The 27229-nt window shown below is 40.8% G+C and overlaps 1 protein-coding gene across 1 annotated transcript in view; it reads left to right on the top strand.

Moving 5' to 3' along the window:
• LOC125343232 (F-actin-capping protein subunit alpha-1-like) overlaps positions 1-27229 on the top strand; it is a 44535-nt gene that overhangs the window by 219 nt on the left and 17087 nt on the right. Inside the window, exon 2 of the mRNA XM_048335495.1 lies at positions 404-529. Coding sequence (XP_048191452.1) covers positions 404-529 — 126 coding nt within the window. The remainder of the gene's footprint in view (positions 1-403; positions 530-27229) is intronic.

Here is a 27229-nt window from a genome sequence, read left to right as displayed (position 1 = left end):
TTTGACTTCAGTGACAAATTCAGTGTTCTTGTCCTATGGAATGAGTCCCTAACTCAAGAGTTGAAATCTTTGGTGATACAGTTATCAGGAGCAAATTCAGTCTCTACAAATTTCAGAGGGATTTGAACATTTTGGAATTTCAAGATTTGAACTACAAGCCAACTTACTCCTGACTATATATTTCATAAGAACAAATTATCCAATACATTATTTCCTTAAATGATACACAACACACGTGCTTAGCAAGCAAACTCTTCAATTTCCATAGGAGATAGATAAAAAGCTGAGAACCAATTAGGAAGATCCCATGAAATATTGATCCCGCACAGATTTGCCATATAATCTGGAAAGTTTGATTGATCCATTGGGCAAAATAACCTGTTTTTGCCTTTTTGTTTTTCAGGCAATTACAACTAGTAGAGTAGAAAATGTCCCAGACAGACCCTTTATGCACTACTGTCAAGCATTTTGGGATAGATTAGGGTTTGCAGCCCCACAGAAAGCACTGGAAGCATCCTGTCCTATGCAGGTAAGATCATCATCCACCATGAAACTCATGCCTAGAAACTGTTGATGCTACCATGTTCATATGCATCTTCTCGCAGAGGGTTCTTTCTTAACACTTTGTTTAAAATTACTTCTTGAAAACTTAAATAGAAATTGAATGAATAGATAGTCAATTTGAAGGAAGTGATCAAGACTATTAATGTCCGTTTGAAGCATCCAAAGAGCAACTGTTCCTGGCTATTCTAAAAAGTGAAAGCAGCCAGGCACTGGTAGCTCACACTTGTAATCCTAGCTACTCAGAGACTGAAATCTGAGGATCAAGGTTCCAGTCCCAGCAGGAAAGTCCATGAGACTCTTGTCTCCAATAAACTGCCAGAGAAGCTGAAAGTGGAGCTATGGCTCAAGTGGTAGACAGCTAGCCTTATAGAAAAAAAGTTTATAAACAGTGTCTAGGCACTAAGTTCAAACCCCAGAAACTGCACACAAAAATTAAAGCATTTTCTCCTATAAGATCTGATTTTTCCTGTGGGGAGACTCTCAGAAAGGAAAAGGCAACATTAGGGTATAAAGCAGATTTAACAACCAGACAAGTTTTGTGGGGTGTGCGTGAGTGTGTGTGTGTGTGTGTGTGTGTGTGTGTGCATCTGTATGTACTAGGTCTTGAACTTACAGCCTTTCTGTCTCTCTCTGTGTGTCTCTCTGTGTCTCTGTCTCCGTCTCTCTCTGTGTCTCTCTGTGTCTCTGTCTCTGTATCTCTGTCTCTCTCTCTCTCTCTCTCTCTCTCTCTCTCTCTGCTTTCTTCTCACAGCTGACACTCCACTATTTGAACCACACTTACAGTCCAGTTTACTACTGCTTAAATAGAGATAGAGTATCATTTCTGCCCAGGCTGGCTTTAAACTCTGATCCTCTGCACATGAGCCTTCTGAGTAGCTGGATTGCAGGCATGAGCTGTCAGTACCTAATTAAACAAATTGCTAAAACTTTATTTTTATCATCTGCAAAATGGGGAATGACAAAAATAGTTCCTTCCTTACGTGTTGGATGGCCTGGGGTGATCTATGCAAAAACAGCATATCATGGCCACTCAATATTATATTTGCTATTATAATAAAACCTTCAGCCATGTAGAAAAGACCTGAGCAACTCACAATTCTTAGGCCTATGATTGTGCCCAAGATGTATACAGGGAATGAGCTGATCAGGAGGGCAAGTACTAGGATATCACCTAAATTGTAAGGCACCATCAATGGCCTGCCTGAGATAAGCACAGTCCTGAGAGTGGCCTATCAGCATGCTTCTCACTCGGATTTACACAGGCCCGAGCAGCACAGGGGCTGCAAAGCTAGCTCCAGCCATATATTGAACACAAAATAGATTTTTCTGGGGAACAACTGAAGTACCTGAATGGAAAACATTATTTTAGCTCCCTATAGGGAGTGTGAATCCAACAGTAGTAATAGAGCCATCTTCTATTTGCATAATCATTTACAAAGTAAATGTTTGTCATTTCATTGACAAATGAAAATGTTATTGCATTTAATCCTTGCATCTATCAAATAGGGCCAAGAATGCTATCTTCTAATCCCCATTGACAGAAGAGTTCATAGCAATGTGCAGAGGTTAAGTGACTTGCCTGAGGATAGACAGAAAATGTGACAAATCAGTTATTAGTGTGACAGGGTATTCATTAAGGTAATATCAGCTACTCTCACAGACACCAAAATCTCAACTATTTAATACATAGGTCACTTATTACTTGGCTCTGGAATAGTCCAAGATGGTGATCTATTTATTGAAGTGGTTCAGAGATCTGGGCATCTGATATGACTCCATGAAAATGGACTTTGTCTGCATCAAGAGAAAAACATTCAGGGCAGGTTTCTGGTGGTCAGGCCCAGAAAGATAGCTAGATCAGAAGTGATAGAGTTATCATTTCTGCTCACCTTCTGTTGCTTAGAACTAGTTACATCTCACTGCAAGATTGCCTGGGGGCAGGGGGCTGGGAATATGGCCTAGTGGTAGAGTGCTTGCCTAGCATGCATGTGAAGCCCTGGGTTCGATTCCTCAGCACCACATATACAGAAAAAGCCAGAAGCAGTGTGTGTCCCAAGTGGCAGAGTGCTAGCCTGGAACAAAAGAATGCAGGGACAGTGCTCAGGCCCCAAGTTCAAGCCCCAAGACTGGCAAAATAAAATTGCCTGGGGAATGAAGTCTGTTTTCCCCAGGAGAACACACTATGGAGAATCACATTGGCCCATCTCAGCCACAGCCAGGAATCCACATCACCTGGCTTCAAGTCCAGTGTTATTTCTTTTATGCTAGGTTCACACTGTAATCGATTTTTAGTGTGTTGATAGGTATGCTTTGCAGAACCCAAGATGTGAAGGACATTTTGCAGACCTTAACATAGAACACAATCAAGGGACTTTGAAAGTTGGGAGAATACAGACTAAAATGGTCAATAGCAGGGTCAAAGACACAATGATAGCATGGAACAGCAATACACGAGGTCCTTTTAGCTCCTGGGCAAGTTCAAGGGAAAACCTAGATATGATGTCAACGACACTGTGCTGATGAACTGAAGCGAGTGTCACAACATTTCTCAGAGGAATCTCTTGACCTCACCACCATCCAAACTAAGACAGCATGAGGAATGATATTTTAAAGCCATAAAAACAAAACCTTGGGATCTGGTGTTCTATATTTTAGTCTAAATATCAGGTTTTCCTAAGAGCTCCTTAGGATCAGCCATTTGATCTTTAATCACTACAATTCAATATTTATCACAGAGCTTGTCAGAAAAAGCGTCTCATTTATTTTAATTGTAAAGATGATGTAAAGAGGAGTTACAGTTCCATAAGGAAGGAAATGAGAACAATTCTTGTCAAACATGGTTAACCCTCCCTCATGATCTCCCACTTTCCCTCCTCCTCACTCCACTCCTCCTGACTCCCCTCCCCGCAAATTCTAAAGTTCATTTTCAACAGAGTTTCTTGTGAGTATCACTCTTGCATTGCTTCACCTTTTGCCCTTTGTCTCACCATTCTGTGATTCCCCTTTCCATCCCCAAATCAGATAAACATATACAAGAAGAAGCTTTTCATTTGGGGGAAGAAAAAGAGGAAAAGAGGGAAGGAAGAATGATGAGAGGGACATGTGTCCCCATTCCATCTTATAAGACTCAGCAAGTCCCCATTTAAATCAGCGAATTCTTACTAGTGTCAGCAAATGGGTAACTTCTTTGTCCATTTAATGAATAATTAAGAATTTGCAACGATCTAAGTCAGTGGTCCTATATCACCAAAGGAACTTTTCCTGCTTTGATAAGTGCAGTATAATGTGAATTATTTATGAGATTTTTGTGGTATATTTTGTAAAACTGATAAAGATTTAGTAACATGAGCCACCACTAGCTCTCCATGGTTGATTGTCACAGGCATTACTAAGGGTTAGAAGCATGGTGAGGCAAAAAGATAATGCTGGACACACGGATACCATGGACTGGTTGACAATGTTGGAAAGAAGTGACCTACCAGGACTCTATGCTGTGTCTCCTTCCTGAAAGGTATAGGGGCAAAAATCTTAGTAACACAAGTCTCCTTGGAATTGACTTATGATATTACATTGAAGAATTTTTATAATGGCTGAACTATTTGAAAATCACATTCTAAATTAACAAGAATGAAATGTAAATCCAAGCTTTGTCCCAATATATAGAACCTGAATCCAATTATGAAGAAGCATCAGAAAACCCAATTCTAGAGTTGTGTGGAACAAAGAGGTTATGCTCCTTAAAAGCAAGTCAGTTATAATAAGAAAGAAAAAAGAAAGAAAGAGAGAGGGGGGAGGGAGGGAGGGAGGGAGGGAGGGAGGGAGGGAGGGAGGGAGGGAGGGAGCCAAGAAGGAAGGAAGGGAGAGAGGAAGGAAGGAAGGAAGGGAGAGAGGAAGGAAGGAAGGAAGGAAGGAAGGAAGGAAGGAAGGAAGGAAGGAAGGAAGGAAGGAAGGAAGGAAGGAAGGAAGGAAGGAAGGAAGGGGAAAGAAAGAAAGAAAGAAAGAAAGAAAGAAAGAAAGAAAGAAAGAAAGAAAGAAAGAAAGAAAGAAAGAAAGAAAGAAAGAAAGAAAGAAAGAAAGGAAGGAAGGAAGAAAGAAAGAAAGGAAGAAAGAAAGAGAAAGAAAACCTTACCAACTGTTCTAGATTAAAGGATAGTGAAGGTGTTACAGCTAAATGCAGTACTTGATCCTAGGTTGGAATATGAATAGTTCTTTTAATTGCTCTGAAAGATGCTATTGAAACCATCAGAAAAATTTCAATATGGATACTAGCAACTGGTGGCATATCAGTGTTCAATTTCCAGAATTAGATAATTGCACTGTGGTTTTGTGAGAGAATGTCATTACATACTGAAATATTTAGAGGTAAATGGTCATGATGTCTGCAAGGTAGCCTCAAATGGTCCTGCACATAATACTAACAATAATATATAGAAATATATGCACATATATACAGGGTTTGGGAATCTGTGAGAGCAGCTAGTGTTACCTTAACCAATAGGTATTTTGACTTGTGATTGTCTTATCTTCTGGAAAATACCAATAAGCAAATCTAGGAGAAATTTTATGGAAGTCTGTTATACTATTTCTTCCATTTTCTGTAAGTTTGAATATTTTCTTTACAAAAATAAAGAATAAAAGTCAAGCAATAGTGGCTCATGTTTGTAATTCCAGCTACTCAGAAGGCTGAGATTTGAGGATCATGGTCAAAACCAGCCTGGTCAGGAAATGCCATGAGAATTAAAGCCATAAATGGAGCTCTGGCTCAAGTGGTAGAATGCTAGCTTTGGGACAGAGCCTAGGTCCTGAGTTCAGGCTCTACCGGTGCATGTGTAAGGGAGTGCATGCACACATGCGTGTGCACACATACACACACACACACACACACACACACAATACCCTTACTCAGTATCAGCAAATGTTAAAGAACAGAATAGGTCTTTAACACTATGTTTGTAGACCTTGAATTCTCAAATTACTTATTATTCTTGGAACATAGTATTCCTCACTAAATATATAACTCCCATGCAAAAACGTATGTGTGAGCCCTGCACTGGTGGCGCACGCCTATAATTCTAGCTATTCAAAAAGATGAGATCTGTGGATCATGGTTCAAAGCCATCCATGAGGCTCCATACAAGCACACAAAAATCCAGAAGTGGAGTTGTGGCTTGAGTGGTAGAGCACTAGCCTTGAGAAACAAAGCTCAGGGACAGCACCCAGGCCCTGGGTTCAAACCCCAGAACCAACACACAATAAAAAATAATATATATGTGCGATATATTTCTTTTCTCAAGTACAGAAAATATAGCCATCTGGAGACCCTGAGATATAGACACTAGCAGTTGGCTGGACTTCCCTTAGTAAAAACCTGCTGCAGAACTCAAAATTAATGCCCCCATCAAAAAGAGAAATGACTATCAGATTCACTTGTAGAGAACTGGAATGGCAGTTGATCCAACTTCAGATGCTAAGAATCCATCTTATTTGGGATTAAACAAAGGTTCCTTTTGTGAGCTCCTGATATTTGGCATTTTGCTTGGGAAGCTGAGTGGGTGGTTTGGGAGTCTGAATGACCTTCTTGGATGAAGGGACTGGAACACTTGTGGGAGAGATAGGAAAGAGAGTGACGGAATAGTTGAGGATTCAAAAGAAAATCTAAATGGAGTTCAGCTCCAGTTGAACCCGGCCTCCTCTTCCTGCATGCGGTATCGCAACAGTTACTTTCTCTATAGCAAGGGACTGTTAAGCACACAGGGAACAAGGATGGAATTTATTGTGCCAGGTTACTTGTTGTTCATAAATTATTGTGACTAGATAAAAAAGAACATGTTATGCCTGAGCCATCTGCTTAGAAACAGAAATAGCTTTGTAGCAGGCGGTCTTTCTAATGGTGTTTATTGTGGTAAGACTTTTTTTTTTTTCCAAAAAATCATTGGTCAAAGGTCCAGTGATTTACCTATTTGCCTATTGAATTTTAGATCTCCCATTTCATAAGCCATTTTTCTTCAGAGATTAGATGACTGGACTAGGTTTATTAGCAAACTGAAAAATCCTATTAATTTGAAGAAAATAGCCATACTGTTCCTCCTAAAACTAATTGTTTTCTTTGTACCTACACTGCCTAGCTTAAAGCCTTAAAATGCTATTTAAGGCCTTAGGAAATTCCAACCTGAAATCGATTTCCTGTTCATACTCCCTCCACCCGACCACCACACAAATTCATGCCCTTCTTCTAGTTACTAGGAGACTTAGAGTTCTTCAAACCCCAACTAGACACATATTATTTCCTGTTTTGTCTTCTAGCAATGATATCCCTGCCAGCTCTACCTAATAAATGCATACTTATCCTTAAAAATCAATCCTAAATATCACTATTTTTACAGTGCCTGTTATGACTTCTTCCTTATCCTCAGGTACAATGAACATGCTCTTCCAATAATACTTATATTTGGCCTTCTGTCAAAGCCACTGACACAGTCTTCTAGAATGAACTACCTGAAAAGCTCTTTGAACAACTTGAGGATAGTGACTCTGTTCTATGCATCATTGCATTCTCTTTGCCTTGAACACTTGGTGCTATCTAGCTGATACTCAAGGCAAAGTATACCATGGGGTATATGTTTAAAGAAATGTAAGTCAGCATACAAAAGAGATGCCTGCACACCCATGTTTATAGTGCAGCATTCACAACAGCCAAGGTTTAAAATCAGCCTAGGTATCTATCAACAGATGAATAGATAACGAAAATGTAGTGTTACACACACAAACATACACAGTGTGGAGTAGCTTTCAGCAATAAAGAAGGAAATTATATTTTTTTCAGACACATGGCTAAAAGTATAGATCTCTGTTTAAATGAAATAAATCAAGCTCAACATCCTGTTCTCACTTGTATGTGAATCTAGACCTAAAAAAAAAATATTACATGACATGAATGTTAGGGTGAACTTATTCTGTGCACTTTAAAAATGAATAAGCCAAGTTATGCATGAATTCCTTATGGCTGGCATCCTTTCCTGTGTGCCCCATTCAAGAATATACTTCAGTGTTTGGGACGAGATAGATGGAGGTCTGGGGATATGGCCTAGTGGCAAGAGTGCTTGCCTCCTATACATGAAGCCATGGGTTCAATTCCCCAGCACCACATATATAGAAAACGGCCAGAAGGGGCGCTGTGGCTCAAGTGGCAGAGTGCTAGCCTTGAGCAAAAAGAAGCCAGGGACAGTGCTCAGGCCCTGAGTCCAAGCCCATGACTGGCCAAAAAAAAAAAAAAAAGATAGATGGAATAAGGAGGAAATCTGGCCTCTATTCCCTCTCAGCCTATTTGTATAGCAACTCCTCTGACAGCCCTCCTGCAAACCAATGGCCACAATTGACTAATGGCCACAATTGACTACTGAAGGAAGCTTTGACACACAAAAATAATCATGCATCGTACCATGACCCCCCACCACCACCACCACCATTACCAGCACTACATCTGTGTTGGCCAGATTTGACAGTAGCATTATTGGAACATGCTACAGGCCATTCTGGATGGACCGACTAGAAGACCTCAGGGATACCCAAATGTAAACTATGTGGTGATTCTCTACAAGCACTGGAGAGCTTTTCTGTAATACAACCTTTCCTGCTCAGCCTATCAGGACCATCACTCAAAGCTCTGAAAACAATATTAGCTCCCATTCATCACCCCTTCTCCATTATCCCTAATGGCATGAGCTCAATATGCCATTATACAAATAATCTACTGCTACTTGCTAGTTGAATTACTTTTACCCACTATGTGTCATCTATATCTTCCTCCAAGAAAGTTGACAGTCTTCCTTAGTGGCATCATTTGTTAATCAGATTCACACAAATGAAAATTGCTTGGAATTTGCAAACTCACTTGCTAATGAAGGTATTCAGAATAAAAAAAGAAATAGTAAATAAATAGAAAAACCACAAAATTCTCTGTCTTCTAAGACACATGCGTATCGTAAGGACAATTTAGTAAATCCCACTCTATCTTGGTGAACTTCATTGTCCACAAAAAACTACCTTGCTTTAAAAAGATACAAAAAGGCTGGGCATTGGGAGTTCATACCTGTGATTCTTGATACTCAGGAGGCTGAGATCACAGTTCAAAGCCAGTCAAGGCAAAAAAAAATGTCAATGAGAGTCTTACCTACAATTAGCCACCAAAAAAGCTAGAAGTAGATCTGTGTTTCATAAGGGAGAGTGCTAGCCTTGAAGAAAATAACAAAGGTCAAGGACAGCACTCAGGCCCTGATTTCAAGCCCCAGGACCGGTGTGCATGTGTGTGCAAGCTTATGTGTGCATGCAAGCACAAGGATACAAAAAGGAAAAATGCACTTCACACAAAGCAAGTCAAGGACTCATTTTGTCCCATGTATTTCCCTTCAGTTAAGCAGTTTAGAGATTTGTGGAGAGGTGACTGATGTAGAAGTGACTTAGCATCCTAGAAAATGCAGCCTATGGCCAAGCCGAAGGACTGGGATCCATTTGTAGTTAGTCCTACTGTCTGAGTATACAAGGGCAGAGCAGTATGGCAGCCACATCATATTTACTTTTAAATGAAAAACTCCATCTATTTGAAGAGACAAACATTGCAGCAAAGAAGATATATGTATGGACAATAAGCACATGAAAGAATGCTCAATATCAGTCATCAGAGAAATGAAAATTGACACTACAATAATGGCTAATTTTTTTTAAAGACAATACCAAGCAGTAGTAAGATTATGGAGAAACTGGAACCTTCATTACCTTGCTAGTGGGGATGTAAAATAGTATAGTTGATAATGGAAAACAGTTCATCATAAGTTTAACATGTGACCCAACTATTTCACGCCTAAGTATCTACCCATGAGAAATGCAAACATAGGTGCACAGAAAGACTTGCATGCAAATGCTCATCACAACATCACTCCCAGTATATTCCCAGTATAACTAACCTAAATAGTGAATCAATAAACAAAATGCAGTACAGATATAACAATAGAATGCTACTCAGCAATGAGAAGTAACAAAGTGTTATATGTTAGAGCATGAACTTCAAAAACATCTTGCTAAAATGAAAGAAGCCATATGCAAAAGGTCTATCTATTTCAACAGACAAATCTATAGAGATAGAAAATAGATTTACAGTGGTCTTGGGCTGAAGGTAGAAAGACAGATAAATGATAGACGGATGCAATGAATCTCACAGCAGTTCTAAAACGTTCTGAAAGTAGGGTGTGGTGATAGTTGTGCAAATCGGTAAATTCACTGATTGAAATCATTAAATTACACACTTTAATGGGTGAATTTTATCTCAGCATCTCAGTAAAATTTTCCAAGGAAGTTTTAATTAAGAGTGACATTTTGGCGGGGCACTGGTGGCTCACACCTATAATACTAGGTACTCAGGAGGCTGAGATCTGAGGATCACGGTTCAAAGCCAGCCCAGGCAGGAAAGTCCATGAAACTCTTATCTCCAATAAACTACTCAAAAAAGTTGGAAGTGGCGCTGTGGCTCAGGTGGTAGAGTGCTCACCTTGAGCAAAAGAAGCTCAGGGACAGAGCCCAGGCCCAGAGTTCAAACCCCAGAACCAAGGGGGAAAAAGAGTGACATTTTGCACACCAGCCCTTTCATCCTATAGCTTCTCCCTTTGTAGTCTGCTTGTGCTCAAGACCCCCAGGAACCTCCCCAGAATCCATTCAGTTGTCTTGGGGGGGATGGCATGGCTACCATCGATGGTACTAACCTGGTTTCTACATGCTCATATCTGAATGGAGATCTTCAGAGGCTAGTTTCCCCCAGCAAACAATTTCTTTTTATTACAGAAACTTTTTTTATTTAAAAGGTGATGAGCAGGGGGGTTACAATTACATAAGTAAGGTAATGAGTGCATTTGTTTTTAAATACTGTTACCCATCCCTCATTCTTTCCTGTTTCCCCCTCCCTACTCCCTTCTACCCCAAGTACTGAGGTTGATATCCAGCAAAGTGACTAGTATCAATGTTGCATTGGTTCATCCTTTGTCCTGCTGTCTCTGTGATTCCTTTTCCCTTCTTCATATCAAATCATCTTACATACAGGACACAAGGTACAGAAAACTAAGAGAAAAGAAGGAAAGAAAGAGAGAAAGAAAGAAAGAGAGAAAGAAAGAAAGAAAGAAAGAATGAGAGAGGAGGGAGGGAGGGAGGGAGGGAGGGAGGGAAGGAGGGAGGGAGGGGAGGGAGGGAGGGAAGACAGACAAACTACATATACATATAGAACATAGTAAGAACCTCTTGTTCCCATATCTTGGAGTTCATGTTGATATGCTTCATTGTATATGGTCCTATGCATAAAGCAATTGAGTTATTTTTTGACAGTCCTGGGGCTTGAGCTCAGGGCCTGGGCACTGTCCCTGAGCTTCTTTTGCTCAAGGCTAGAACACTTCCACTTGAGCCACAATGCCACTTCTGGCCTTTTCTGTTTAATGTGGTACTGAGGAATCAAACACAGGGCTTTATGTATACTAGGCAAGCATTCTACTACTAAGTCACATTCCCAGCCAGCAATTGGGTTATTGAGATCCCCTGTTAAGAAGAATGTCATAGACATATTCTAATTCTTACAAATGAGGGATACCATGCAACCTACTTTTCTTTGGGTCTGACTTACTTCACTTAATATAATTTTTTTCTAGGTCTTTCCATTTCCTTACAAATGGGGCAGTGTCATTCTTTTTTTATGAAAGCATAGAACTCCTTTGTGTGTGTGTGTGTGTGTGTGTGTGTGTATAAATATATATATATATATATATATATATATATATATATATCACATCTTCTTGATCCATTCATCTACTGAGGGACATCTGAGTTGGTTCCATATCTTAGCTATGGTAAATAATGCTGCAATGAACATGGTTGTGTTGGTAGCTTTAGTATAGCCTTGTTTGTGGTCATTTGAGTTAATGTCCAGGAGTGGAATTGCTGGATCATAAGGGAGTTATATGTTTAGTCTTTTGAGGAACCTCCATACTGCTTTCCAAAGTTGTTGGACAAGTTTGCAATCCCACCAACAGACAACTTCTACCACATTCTGAATCACCATAAACAGACATTGTTCATATCTGTCAATTATACTAGCATAGGTCTCTTGGGGTGAGGGAGTGTATTCATGTGGCAAAGAGGGGGTTCTCTTGGTCTTTAGGAGTTGGTAGAGTGTTCTTATTTCAGAAATATTCTCTGGGGTGCCCTACTCCTTTTTCCATGCCAGTTTTCATGCCAGTTTCTCTCTTGAGTGTTTTAATGAGCAGTTACTATGTGTGCCACATAGTACGTGTGTATATATATGCATGTACTCTGTGTGTTTACATATGTATATATACATATATAAACAGAATATAAAGAAATGACTTGTCCAAACTAATCATTAAAACCCAGATTTCACTGTAGTACCTGTGTTCTTAATTGCTATGGATTATGCTGCTTCTCAAAAAAAGTCCCTTGTGTTTAATCCTGCAGATTATTTAGTGATGCTGATGTGTTCAGTTCCATTTTATAAACAAGAAAATAGGATTGGACTATAGATTTTCTAATTTCCAGCTGGAGGGTTTTGTTCCCTTTTACTATTAACTGTCTCTTCTCACCCTTTTTCTTCAACATCTTCTTAAGCTTGAGCATGCATTAGAATCACCTGGAAAAAACCCACAATATTTGAGGCTCAACATTACAGTTTGGATCCAGCAAGTCTAGGGCCAAGTTTGCTAGTCCACAGTTCTAACAAATTCAAGTTCCCAGTAATGCTGATACTGCTTGCTGGTCCTGGAATTACAACCTGAGAAACACAACTCTACACCATACCACTCAACATGATTACATCCCAAAAAATTCTGTAAGATGATACTAAAAGCAGAAAGTAAGGTTGTATTGTTAGCTATGGGCACTCAAGACAATGCCACCGGAAGCAGAAGATTGGGCTCACACCATTGACCCTGCCTCAAGTCTGAATGGATCACCCCCGGGAGAATGTTTATAGCTATTTCATCAATCCTCCTCTACACATTCAGCCTGGCTATGTACTATTCTAATTCACCTCTCAGAGCCTAGACTTCTTTAGAAATCTAAATTTCTATTTGGCTTCTCTCACTGTTAATATATTTAGCCACACTTAGAATGCCTCTATCTGTATAAAGTGCTATGAGGCATAATACAGAAAGGTCAAGAACCATGGGTCATAAAGAGCTTGGTAAAACCTCAGATCCTTTCATTGACATTTGAGACTAAGCCATCATCTGAAAATGTGGATAGATTAATCCACTTCAGGACTTCAGCATGCTGTGATTTCAAGCTTATGGCAGTGCCCAGCACTTACAGGTACTCAGAAAGGATTTTGACAGGACTAAAGCCAGCAAATTTGGATCTTACTTAGGGATTTCCTAGCTTGTAGACAGCGAGCTTCTCTCTGCATGCCCTGTGGCATTTTCTCTGTATACTTGCAGGAGGGAGCAACGGCTCTGGTGTTCTGGGATCTCTTCTTTTAAGGTCACCAGTCCTATCGTCCTCATACTTAAAACTCCACTTAACCTTAATCACCTCCTTATATGCCATGTCTACAAATAGAATCTCATTGGGGTTTGGGACTTCAGATGGGGAAGGGAGCAGCAATAGGAACAATCCAGCTTGGCATGAAGCTCCCCAAAGGGTCAAAACTGGCTTTAAGCTTCAGGTGTTGTCAAACTCATAACTAGGGCACTAGGAAGGGAATTGCAAAGAGACTTTGATTTGTATTTATCTGTAAGTGATGGGTGGGTATGTTGGAGAAAAAGATAGTCACTGGATCACACTTGTAATCCTAGCTACTCAGGGGGCTGAGTTCTAAGGAACAGGCTCCAAGCCAGCCTGGGAGGAAGCTTGTGAGATGCTTATCTCCAATTAACCACCAAAAAGCCAGAAGTGGAGCTGTGGCTCAAGTGGTAGAGGGCTACCCTTGTGTGAAAATGCACAGAGACTGTGCCCAGGCCCTGAGTTCAAGCCCAGGACTGTCGCAAAATAAAATAAAAAAGATCCAGAGGCAGAACAGACATTGCTGCGCCTCAACGTTTCCAACTTATTAAATCTTAGACTTTGTATAAACCCAGTGCATTCAGAGCCCCATAAGAAACTATTCCTGTGACAATCTGTTGCTGACATAAAGTTTAGAATTAAAATAATCTCAGTTCATACTTTAATATTTTAAAGGATCCCAAACCACAGCAGTCATGTATAAACTACATTTAACTAGAGCCTGGAAGAGAATATGTCAAGGCAATCTTTCAGCAATCATAAACATGGACTCCATTTACATATACAGCTAGCCTTTCATATCCTTGAGTTCAGTATTCACGAGTTCAATGACGGATAATATTTGAAAGAAATGTACCTGTACTGACAGTGTATTAACTTTTTGCTTGTCATTATTCTCTCTTAGTAAGCAGTATGATATGACAATATATGACAACTGCTTACACAGCATTTATTTTGGAATAGGTATTATAAGTAACACAGACATTATTTAAATTATACAGGACACCATGCAAAGGTTCTATTCAAATAATCTACCATTTTATATGAGACACTTGAGCATCCACAGATTTTAAATCCTATGAGGGTCCTGGGACTAATCTCCTGTGCATACGAGATGACTATGTGTATATTTTTTTTAAATCATGTGTACTTACTCAGTAAACTCTCATTTTACTACCATATCTAGAAAAAAATCCTGATATTAAAACAGACGTGTTCTAAGTTTTATTATTAGACACAACTAAAATGAAATTATTGTTAGGACTAGTATTCAAACTATAGAATAGGAAAAGCAATTATGAACGTTATAGAATGAAAATAAGAAAAAAAATGTGCTGGAGTTGGGTGCCTAAGTAGCTCATGTTTGTCATCCTGTAATCATAGCTCATAAGGAGGCTGAGATCCAAAGGATCACAGTTCAAATGCAGCCCAGGTAGAAAAGTCTATTAGACTCCATCTCCAAAATAACCAGGAAAAAGCAGGTCTGGAAAAAGTCAGTAATAAAGAGAAGCACAAGTAGGAAGCCTGTAGTGCAATTTGGCCAAGACAAAGGGAGACTCTATCTAGAAAACAACCAGCACCTTGAAAATAACCAATACAAAAAGGCACTAGTGAAGTGGCTCAAGTGGCAGAGCACCTTGTTGAAAAGCACTGATGCCCTGAGTTCAAATCTTAGTACTTCCAAACAGAAGGAGGAGGAGGAGGGGGAGGGGGAGGAGGAGGGGGGAGAGGGAGGGGGAGGGGAGGGGAGGGGGGAGGGGAGGAGGAGGAGGAGGAGGAGGAGGAGGAGGAGGAGGAGGAGGAGGAGGAGGAGGAACACACAGGAGGAAATGATCCTAGATCTGGCTCTTTTAAGCAATTTTGTTGAGGTCAGTGAGCAACAATTGTAGTGATCTCCAAACAAGCTAGGATTTGAAGTGGCAAATAGAGCTCTCAGAAAATTATCAAATTAAACAACCTAAACATCAATGCTCCCAAAATGCCGAAAGTAAAATAGAAAGCTTGTGTTAGGGGAAAGCTTGATACTAACACATTTACTCAGTGACAGATTTAGGTAGCAGTTAACTACATACAGGCTGAGGCCTAAGATAGCCAAACAGACAACTCTTGTGCTTGTGTTTACATTTTGCTCCACTGTACATGGTGAGAATTACCATTCAACTCAGACCCTAGGAAGGAAGGGGACAAAAAATCTCTCCCTCACCCTGACTCAATAGCGTGAAAGCCCCTGGCACTGAGAGGAGCCCTAGTATATTCTTACTGACCTCCCCTTCCTCTCCTCCCCAATCCAGTCCATGCAGATCCCCAGGCCAAAATTTGGGGTGTCTTACTAAAAAAAAATCACTTCAAAAGCAATCAGGAGAAAGGAACTACAATCGGGAAAAAACAGATTTTTTTCCCCTTGTGGGTACTCAGCTTTACAAGAGTTTGTTTATAGTGGAGTAGAAATTAACCCAAGAAATTGAAAGTGGCTATAGCTCAGATTTTGAAATAAAACCCAAATGGGTGGTGATCTGGGAAATTCTCTTCTCTGCTGTCAGAATTCTGGGGGCCTGCATGCTAGGGCCGACAAGCCCAATGGCAGGAGCAGGTTGTCCTCCTCCTTTGCTTCTGGTAGTCCCACGCTGGTCCTGTGGCCACCAGGCTGGATGAAAGTGCCAAAGCCGATGGGGGAGTGGACAGCATTCCTACAGGCAGCCACTACTAATAACCCCAGTCAGCTTCAGCAGCTGAAATCAGAGTAACTCTTTTGAACTTACTAACACTTAAGTTTTCACTCCATAGAGATACAGTTCTGAGCAGCAGCAGAATTGTCAAGTACCATGATTTGTCTCTTTAGGATCCTCTCTCTCTTTTCCACATAATATTTGCTTTCCAAATAGCAAGCTCTGAAGGCCTGTGTCCCTCTCAAGCCTCCTTCACCCCAGGAAAAAAAAAGGCTACCTCCTCAACCTGTGTGTGGAGCCAAGCACTAAAGACGTCTTTGGTGATTGCTATGAACCCCTGCCTTTCATTGGGCAGAGGAGCCCGACGGCGAGGAAATACCTTACATGTACTTTTTCAAATGGGCAACAGCTCTCTGAAATGAAATCCTCCTTCAAGATCCAGTGCAAAAAGGTTCATGCACCAGATGAAACCCACAGGATACAAAAGCAAAATAAAGTGTGCCCGATAGAATGGATAGGTTTTCCAGGATGCAAACTGTGCTGTCAATGGCAGGAGTTCTTCCAAAAAGACTCCAGCAAAAGTGTAATGTGAAAATGTGTGGGTATTGAGCTCTATGGCAACTTCTCCTCACCTTCATAGGGTCATTAGGGAAACAGAGTACACCAGCTAAGTCCATTTAGGAATGAGGAAATCATGAAACCTTTGAACTGAAGCAAGTTGGCAATTTGTTCCTCTTTGTTTCCTTCAGTACTGATGAGGGCTTTCTACTAACCAAGATGTTAGATCAGCTCTGGAAATAGACCTGCCAACGAGTTTATCCAATGCCTGTCCTCATGGAGGTGACAATCAAGCAAGGGTACCTTAGATACTGAAGTCCCACTCCAAAAACACTCTCAAGATGCATCCCAACAACTTCTTGTTTGTTAGTCTTTTGTGCCAGGACTACAGCCTTGAACTATGCCAGAACTCAAGGCCTTGTGCTCTCATTTGGCTTTTTCACTCAAGGCTGAATCTCTGCCACTTGAGCCACACTTCCACTTTCTGCTTTTTGCTGGCTAAGTGGAGATAAGAATCTCATGGGGCAGGGAGAGGAAGGGTCACTCCTGTAATCCTAGCTACTCGGGAAGCGGAGATCTGAGGATTAGGACTCAAAGTCAGCCCGGGCAGGAAAGTCTGTATGACTCTTATCTCCAATGAACCATGCAAAAGCCAGAAGTGGAGGCATGGCTCAAGTGATAGAGTGGCTACCTTGAGTGAAAAAGCCAAATGAAAACTTGAGGCCCTGAGATCAAGCCCCAGTCCTGACACAAAAAAAGAGAGAAAAAAATCCTGTACACAAATGTCTATAGTTCTATTAATAATTTCCAAAAAGCAAAACAAGTGTCTTTAAATAACAAAAAAGTGTCTTTCAATAATGAATAATTAAACAGTAATATATTCATAATATGAAATATTATTCAGCAATTAAAAGGAACAAACTATTGATACAGGCACCAACTTAGAACTCAAGGGCATTAGGCTACATGAAAAAAGCCTACATAGCATGGTTTCCTGTTATATAACATTCTTTTTTTTTTTTTTTGGCCAGTCCTGGGCCTTGAACTCAGGGCCTGAGCACTGTCCCTGGCTTCTTTTTGCTCAAGGCTAGCACTCTGCCACTTGAGCCACAGCGCCACTTCTGGCCATTTTCTGTATATGTGGTGCTGGGGAATCGAACCCATGGCCTCATGTATACAAGGCAAGCACTCTTGCCACTAGACCATATCCCCAGTCCCTATAACATTCTTGAATTAATAAAACTATAGAGATATAAAACATCAGATTTGTGTCATCAGGGATTAGGCATTGTGGGGGTGGCTATCTATAAGAAGGTAGAGTGAGAGTTGTGATAATGGATAATGTGATAATTGACTTCTTCATTGTTATTTTTACTACATGAAATTACACGTGATGAAATTTCATGAGCCTATAGAAGCAGGTATGTGCACATAAATGCACACAAACAATTAAGTATATTATAACTATTGAAGTCTGAATAAGCTCTGAGGATTGTGCAAATGTCCATTTCTTGGCATTAATATTGTATATAATTAAGAAGTCACAATGGAGGTGGATGTAGATTGCACAAGACCTCCCAGTTCACGTCTTTCCAACTTCCTGTGAGTCTATAATGTTTTTTAAAATAAGAGCTTTAACTTTTTAATAAAAATAAGAGGCATTGATAATTTCAAAGATGATGTGACAAGCAGCACTGGATTCCAAATGAGCCTTCCAAAAACCCAGGAACTTGTCCAGGACAAGTTTTCACACTGCTTTATAGGTGGACAATGAAATACAGGAGCCAGACACTGCTGGCTCCTGCTTATAATTCTAGCTATTCTGGAGACTGAGATCTGAGAATTACAGTTCAAAGCTAGCCCAGGTAGGAAAGTCTGTGAGACGCTTATCTCCAATTAACCACCTAAAAGCTGGAAGTAGTGCTGTGGCTCAAGTGGTAGAGCACCTGCCTTGAGCAGAAAAAGCTCAGGGACAGCACCTAGGCCCTGTGTTCAAGCCCCACAACTGACAAAAAGAAAGAAAGAAAAGGACTCCCAATAAGCAGTTGCCTGAGGTCACTCAGTTATTAAGAGATGGTGAGAACACACAGCTAGTCTCACCTCTGATTATCATGCAACCCCAATGCTCTCTGTCTCCCTTCTTTCCAGGCATGAAATTTAATGTCAGGAATTCAGCTATACCAGAAATTCATTTCATTGTGTTTGCCTTATTTTTTCTTTTTGGTGCTACTGAGGATTGAACTCAGAGCCTCACTCTTGAACCATACAGCCAATCTCTTTTTACCTTCTTTTTTAGGTCAGGTCTTGCCTTTTAGGCCTGGGTTGATCTGAGTTGTGATTTTCCTGCTTGTACTTCCTAGTGTCCCAGAAGATGACAGGTCCACTACAACCAGCCATTGCGCTTCCCCTGTTGCTGGGATTACAGGCCTGTGCTACCATGCCCAGCTATTCATTGAGATGGAGTCTTATGAGCTGGCCTTGAACTGTACTCTCCTGATTTCTGCCTCCCAAGTAGCTAGGATTACAGACTTGAGCTGAGTCACTGTGCTTGGCTCATTGTACTATTCGAAGCTGAGTAAGTCTAAACAACCACCCTTTCATGTTTGTAAAAAGATTAATTTTTTTACATTATCACAGCTCTATTTCCTGTTCTGGTATCACACAAAAATCCAAGAGCTCTCTGATGCCTAGAAAAAAGGAAAAAGGCATTGCTAATTCACTGTGGTGGCAGCTGACATTGTATACTAAACTTCATCTCTACTAATAAAAAGTTGAGTGTAGTGACATACCTGTCATCCTAGCTACATGAAAACCATAAATAGTATGGTATAGACAAAAACTAAAACCCTAGTTGAAAAATAACTAGTTCAAGAAAAAACTGAGGAGAGGTTCAAGTGATGATGTTTCTACCTAGTAATCACAAGGTCTTGAGTTCAGACTCCAGTCCCACCAAGTCCCATCCTAAGTATATGGAAGGCTGAAAATCATGGTTCCATGGTTCCAGGATCATGGTTCCTTGTCAGCCTAGGCATAAAAGTTTACCAGTCCTTTTCTCAACCTGTATTTGGGTGCAGTGGCACATGCCTGTCATCTCAAGCTACATGGGAGGCTGAGATTGGGAAGATGATGGCTCCAGGCCAGCCCATGGAAGTAAAATCCACAAGATTTCATCTCTGTGGAAGAAGCTGAGTGTGGGACATGCCAGGGCATGTTACATCAGAAAGAGGCAACTAGCTGGCCCTGCCTGTTTCCCAGCCCCCGGGTCATGTGTGGCTATTATGCCAGAACCCGGAAAGGCGGTCCTAGCTGGCCACGCCTCCCAGCCTTGGGACCACTTGTGCCTAAGATGGCACCTGATGGTGAACCCGGAGGCGGTCCTGTGGGCTGTGACATAAAATTAGGCCACCTCTTAGGATTGGTCCCTCGGCCCTCCACCCTTGATGGACAGCTCAGGCCTCCCCTTACAGTCCCTAGATAGGTGCACGTACACCCCTCCCCTTCCTGCTGATCTTAGACCTGATTGGCTCCTGTGCCTTATATTAGTGGCACGTACTTCCCCAATAAACGAGATCTTGCGCTGACTTGACTCCCAGGCCCTCTGATTGTCCTCCGGTGAGGGAGGGCTGGGTGCGGCGGTCTGTCGACCCTTTCCTTGCTTGGCTCATCCGGTCGGGGTGTGCCTTCCCCATCTCTCCCATGGGTCAGGGGAGCGTGGGGGGCTAAAAACCCCAACAGCTGAGTATGGTGGTTATGTGCTTGTCATCACAGCTATAACAGGGAGCCTAAAATAGGTGGATCAAAAGCCAGGTACATGCCTAGGTAAAGAAGTGAGACCTTAGCCCAAAACTGACCAGCAGAAAAAGAGCTCAGTGTTACAATGCCTACCTTGCAAGCAATGAGTACTGAGTTCAAATGTAGTACTGCAAAAAAAGAGAAGAAAATGCTTTTGGAACACCTGTAATGAAGCTCATATATGTCCATTTCAGGGGCAAATCATACAACTGATATTTCTCTAAATTAAATTTCATACAACGTGAATTCAAAAGTTACTTGCAAAAATGTGATCATTTGACACATATATTATTAACACTCAATAAAATGCAACAATTTGTCAGAGAAAATGTTTTTCCAGTAAAATGTTACTTTTGCTTCTTTTTGTCCCAGTTATTGTTACCCATTATTATATTCTTTTGTGTGGTACTGAGGTTTGAACTCAGGTTTTTGTGCGTGCCAGGCAGAGTCTCTATCACTCAGATGCCTCGAACTCTCTTTTTGTGTTTAACAAGGTCTCCCTACATAGCTCAAGCTGACCTCATACTTGCTGTATGACACAGTCTGGCCTTGATCTGCCTGACTTAACCTCTTAAGTGCTGGGATTATAGGCATGTGCCACCATATCTGGCTTTCATTTCTTGTATTTATTAGCTATCCCTGTAGTTGTAGAAAATAAAAGTTCAACAAATCTGTACATGTTTGTTACCAGATATGTGATAGTAAAAACCTTCAAGAATAAAAATACATCAGGATAAAATTTGGAGGAAGAAATGAAATGCAAATATAATTTCAAAGAGCAGGAAGAAAAATGGTGGAAAATTTCTGTCAAAGGAAGAGCTTTTACATGGATGATGGTGACTGTCATCATGATATTTTGATTGCAGTAGGTAGAATATAAGAGTTCTCCTCTTAAATGTCAACATTTACAACATATTGATTGTTACATCCTTTGCAACTACAGTACTGAAATGTATGAAAGATTTCAGATATTGGCTGTGCAAATGTGAGGGAGTATGTGGTTTTTCAAAATTCTTTCAGGGTTGCAGAACCAAAGAAAGAGCTTGAACACATGGTGACTCATGTTCTTTGGTGATTGTCTCCCCAGCTATTCCCATACAAAGTACTTTCACAAGAGCTAAGGAAATTGGATGAGAGGATATATTGCTTGTTCTTAATATCACAAAAGCAAATGATGCACCGAAAAAAAAGGCAGGACTGGAAGAAAGAATTGCATATGACACCCATCTCAGTTTCGAGCAGAGAGAAATATTTCATACTTGGGGAAGGGAGATGGAATTAATTCTAGCCATTATACTTGAAACCCAAGCACTAGGCCTGCCACTTGACACTTGACACAAGCCTATTGGGCCGCTGGAGCTCTACTGGACCCAGAAGCAAAGAAATGGCCGCCACTCCTCCTCCTCCAACCTCAGGGACAAAGTGGAGAACAGAACATAAAAGTTACCTCCAGGACTTTGTCTCATATCTTAGTGCCAAGCCCACGGCAGTGAGACCAAGCACCCACTAGAAAGCAAAAACCCTGGACACAGGGCAGAGCTGAAGTTTTAGACCAGCCCCAGAATTAGGCAGAGATCTGTGTGACAGAGGAGCAGACTAGAGTTTCAGCCTACGTTATATCTGTTCTTACCAGGATCCTGGGGCATGCCTACTGTCTCCACAACTGTGCAGATTCCTATCAAACCAAGGTACAACCCTGCATCTTTGGTGGCCAGGGACTGTTCCTACTACTCATCACTCCAGCCAGGTCAGTGTTTGCAGGCAGAGTTTGGGGCCCCAGCAAGAAGCAAAGGACCTGTACTCCAGTGAGATGGACTCATGTTTTGGCCTGCTAATGCAGAATCTTGTAGCTGTGAGATTCAGGCACAAGTCAGCTTAGCATCAGTCTAGATAACCAAGAATCTGCCTTTACCAAGAGTACCCCAACATCAGGCTATCCAACATAGAATACAATCCCATTTGGTTGTAAGCATAGACCTTTGTCCTGGAACTTTAGCCCTTGTGCTCAAGTGTGCCTGAAGGTAGAGCCTACAGAACAGGCCAGGTACTCAAAGGGAAGAACCACAGTCCCAGTCTATATTCCAACTAGCATCGCTCATGGCTGGTTGCAAATAGTCTTGGGCTACAGCCTACCTTATCAATAGGCAACCCAGAGCAATGTGAGCCGTGGTCTATTTCAGTTATGCACTGGTCTTGACAAATTTTGGATATAACAAATTGGTGGCACTAAGAGCCATAGGCTGGATGTACATGCCTAGAGCTGACCCATCCACAGTGATTCTGCCCAGAACTGGGCAGAATCCTGCAATACCCAGGTACGACACAGTGAGTAGGCATACCCTCAACCAGGAAGAGGATCATAGGGATAGACTACTTTCTCTATGTAGTCCCCTGGTTCATTTTACGACACTATGAAGTTAGGACAATCCTGGTCTTGGATCAGCCTCTAGTACTGAAAAACTGATGACACACCAATGACAGATCTGGACACCATCAAGTGCTGAAATAGTGGAAGTAAGGATAGTTTCAGAGAAAATAAGCAGCCTGTTTAGCATTTCAGGAAAGACAGGCAATAAGTAAAGACAGATTAGGAACACTGTAATAAACGCCTAATCTGTCATTGCCTACATGATGTCATATGCCAACAAACATCAAGAGCTTTTGGAAACTATGACTTCATCTCAAATGGTCAAAATAAGGTCCCAGAAATTGAGCAGATAGTAATTACCAGTAAAAAAAACAAAAGATATTTATAAATATTTTTAATTGAAGAAAACTCAAGGAGCTACCAGAAAATACAGAAAGAGGATCCAATGTTCTAAACAGAATAAAAATATATAAGCATTTTTTAAATCAAGGAAAATTAGGCTTCATTGGCCTGGCACCAAATACCAGGGCAAAGTCCTATGTTCCCTGCACTTGAGCTGAAAAATACACTCAAAAAAAACTAAAACAATGATAGAAAAAAATCAACAACAGGATAGATCAATGAGAAGAAATAAAAACTGAACTTGAAGATAGACTATTTGGAAAAACATAGGCAGTGGAAAATAAAAGAATGAAAATGAAGTCAGGTACCAGTGGCTCCCGCCTGTAACCCTAGCTACAGTCAGGAGGTTGAGATCTGAGGATTGTGATTCAAAGCCAGCCTGGGTGGGAAAGTCTGTGAGACTCTTATCTCCAATTAACCACCAGAAAACCAGAAGTGGCGCTGTGACAAGTAGTAGAGTGTTAGCCTTGAGCTGAAGAGCTCAGGGACAGCGCCCAGGCCCAGAGTTCAAGCCCCATGGCCAACAAAAAAAGAAAAAGAATGAAAATGACTGAAGAAATTTCGTAAGAATGTCAAGACACCATTAAAGGAGCAAATATGTGAGGTTTTAAGAATAGCTGAAGAGTAGAACGCTATTCAAGGACACAATAGCAGATAACTTCTTCTCAAACTTAGAGGATAGAAATATCCAGGTACAGTAAGGTCAAAACGTACAAGTCAAACCTAACTCAACCGAGTCTATATCAAAACATCTATAATCATGCTTTCAAGGGTAAAGATAAAGAAAAATTTCTCAAGACTGCAAGAGAAAAGAAATAACATACAAGGCTATCCCAATTCATCTGACAGTCAGTTTTCAGCACAAATCTTATAGGCCAGGAGAGAGTAAGTAGGAGATTTTCACAACACTAAAGGACAAAAAGCCCACTGGCTTCCAAGAATACAATATCAACAAAGGTTTCCTTTAGAAATAAGTGAGAACTAAAGACAGTCTCAGACAAATAAAAGCCAAGAGAAAAGATCTCTGCCACACTTATCATAGAAGAAATAATAAAGGAATCCTTCAACTGGTACAAAGAGATATAATGAGAAACAAGAAAACAGGGGGAAAAAGTATACATTTTTGGTAAAAATAATTACACAAATTCAGAATGCTCCAATTCCATAAGCATGGTACAAAAACATTCACATCCTTAGAACATAAAGGCCAATTAAAAATAACTCCATTATAATATATTAAGTTATAGGCAACATAAAATAATATAAAAACAAGTGTTAAGTCAAATGCAGTACAAAAAGATAGAAAAATGATAAGGAAATAACAAGTCTAACTATATGCATCCAACATCAAAGCAACTAATTATAGAAAGCAAATATTCAAGAAATCCTTCTGTTCATTCAGCCCTTTCTAGAAGATGAGAAGCACTTGGTTTTCTGAATTCAGGACCTTTCTGTGTAAACATGCAATGGGACTTCTGTTTCCTGCCCTGAACATTCAACAGATCACAGTGCCTTGTGGACTTGAACTACAGTAGCATTGGGACAAGTGCAAGACTGCAAGAACAATGATGCTTGTGGAAGTGGAACTGTGGGACACTTCGTGTATTCCATCACAAGAGGTTTTCTGATGAATGGTGCTGAACCTGCAATCTTTAGTCTGCTGAGCCAAGGACCAGAAAAAGAAAAGAAAGAAAGAAAAGAAAATGCTTTCAGAACCCCATTCAGCAAAGCAACAAGAATGCAACACCCTCAGGCCTCCAAATGCCAGCCACAGGCTGGTCCCAATCCAACATCTTTGTTCCCTTCTGCTTGGCTGCACCTGGCCACAGACCCACCTCTGATGCCCTTAAACTTTCCAGGCTGATGCTAGGAGACTCTAGAGTATTCCCCCATCAGTCAGACCACATGGATAATGCCAAAGGTTAGTCACCCCCCACAGATACTCCTCAAAAGTTATAAGAACAGTTTCTCTGTAATAGACAGGGGAAAGATGCAAGGATGGAGAATGATTAATGGCCCCTTCATAGCTGATGGAAAAGCAAGTGCAATCTGCATTTTGGGTATTGATATTTTCTCACACCATGACATTCCACATGGTAGCAACCTGGGGGACAAAAGCAACAGCCTTGTGTAGGGGAAAGAAGAGCGGGTCTGTGTTCTTCAGGGGCTTTGGAAGTGAGTATGCATTTGAGGAAGTGTTGCCAGGGGAGGCTTTGGCTCCTGTGGCGTTTAGCAAAGTTGACATCTCTGAAAAGTCCAAAGGTGATCTATTTAATAGGCAGCTCATTTTCTTTCATCTGCCTGGTAAGTGTTTAATCCCCAAGGCAGTTCTTAAAGCAAAACACAGCAGGTAAAGGAGATGAAGTCCCCAAGAAACCACTACTGGAACTCAGTGGCGAGAAAAGCTGAGAAAACAGCAGACTAGGAGGCTATTTCCATACAAGGAATAAAAAGAAGCACAATGAGGAAGGAAGCCATTAGGGACAAGGAAACAGAAGCCACAACGCATGAAAAAGGGTACAGACAGCACACCCATCTCTAAGAGATGTTCACAGAAACAAGGCGATGAGACTCAGAAAGTAGAGCCAACCCCTAGGAAGGCACTTACTTGTCAATGTATCCTCTCTCTGTAGTCATGCTGGTTGGATGGCTTCTGAACACTGTGTACCTAATTTTAAACAGTACAATCTTAACATGACTAAAACCTACACTAATATCTGCTAAACATTTCCCCAGCACCAATCACAATGCCTAGAGGTAAGAATTAGGCAAACAAATAGATTTTCTTCTCTGCTTATTTAAATCCATTGGGAAATCACAAGTGTTTAAGAAAAAAACAAAGATTTCCCACAGTCCCACACCCCAGATAATAACTACTGCTTTCATGTATTTTCTTTATGGATCTAACAAAAAATAAAGGAAACCACCAATATATGGAGATGAATAGCCTCATTGAATATTATATCATAGAATACATATATATATATAATATGTCATTACACAATATTATCTTCTGCTTTTTCCATATCCTATTCTTTGCAAACATTTGATTTCTGAATGATTAAGTTTGTACTTTTTATTTGCTCTGGTGCTAGGCCTTAAATTCAGGGCGTAGGTGCTGTCCCTGATCTTTTTTCCTCAAGGCTAGAACGCTGCTACTTGAGCCACTGCTCCACTTCATGCTCTTTTGGGTGGTTAATTGGGCATAAGAGTTTCACAGAGGGGCTGGGAATATGGCCTAGTGGCAAGAGGGCTTGCCTCTTATACATGAAGCCCTAGGTTCGATTCCTCAGCACCACATATATAGAAAAGGCTAGAAGTGGCGCTGTGGCTCAAGTTGGCAGAGTGCTAGCCTTGAGCAAAAAGAAGCCAGGGACAGTGCTCAGGCCCTGAGTTCACGCCCCAAGACTGGCCAAAAAAAAAGTTTCACAGATTTTCCTGCCCAGGTTGACTTCAAACCACAATCCTCAGATCTCAGCCTCCTGAATGGCTAGGATTACAGCACCCCACTATATCCTTTTCACATAAATCTTTCACAATTTTCTGATTCTCTTCTTAGTATAGATTTGATAAAAGCTGAATTACTATGTTCATAACACTATTTACTTCAAAAGGTCTTAGTGCTTGTTCTGGATTATTGTACAAAGAGTTTGCAGCAATTTATATTCCTACCACAATGTATAAGGGCACACTCAAAAATCACTTTTTGGTTCTTGCCTCAGACAATAGCCAATCATGCCTGTGATCCTAGCTACTTGGGAATCTGTAATCTGACTATTGTGGTTTGAAGCCAGACTGGGCAGAAAAGTTATCTCCCATTACCCAGTAGGGAAATTATTGTGAATATGAAGAAATCTGATACTTTTAGTCCTTGGGTCTGCTGTGTGTCATTGAGAAAATCATCTTTTCATGTCTCCATTAGCTTTAGGAACATACATTCAAGTGCTGCTGGAATGAGGCATCCACAGCTGTTTTTCTGAATGCCTCTAGCTGCTATCATAGTGTTGAAAACAAAGTAGGTCTTAAAGTAAGAGTCTTTTCCTGCTGTTTGAAGCACCATGTAGGTATTGGGGAATTAATACACAACAAACATACCACCTATATCAGGTTTGTAGTTGCAGAAAACAGAATCACTTATAGCTCCAGTTGAAAGATTATGCAGCAAGAATAATGGTGACAAATTTTATCCATGAACTGATCTGGAAGAGATACCTCTGCACCATCAGTGCAGCACCACACCCACCCACTAATACTGGTCTCTTTTTCTGAAAGTTGATGTTGCTACAATTGTCCTAATGGCGTCTTCCAAGCAAATGCTGAATTTGTGTGTTTG

The sequence above is a fragment of the Perognathus longimembris genome, chromosome 28 (assembly GCF_023159225.1).
Source record: "Perognathus longimembris pacificus isolate PPM17 chromosome 28, ASM2315922v1, whole genome shotgun sequence".
Taxonomy (NCBI): Eukaryota; Metazoa; Chordata; class Mammalia; order Rodentia; family Heteromyidae; genus Perognathus; species Perognathus longimembris.
The sequence above is the reverse complement of the archived record's forward strand: the minus strand, read 5'-3'. Positions and strand labels throughout refer to the sequence as shown.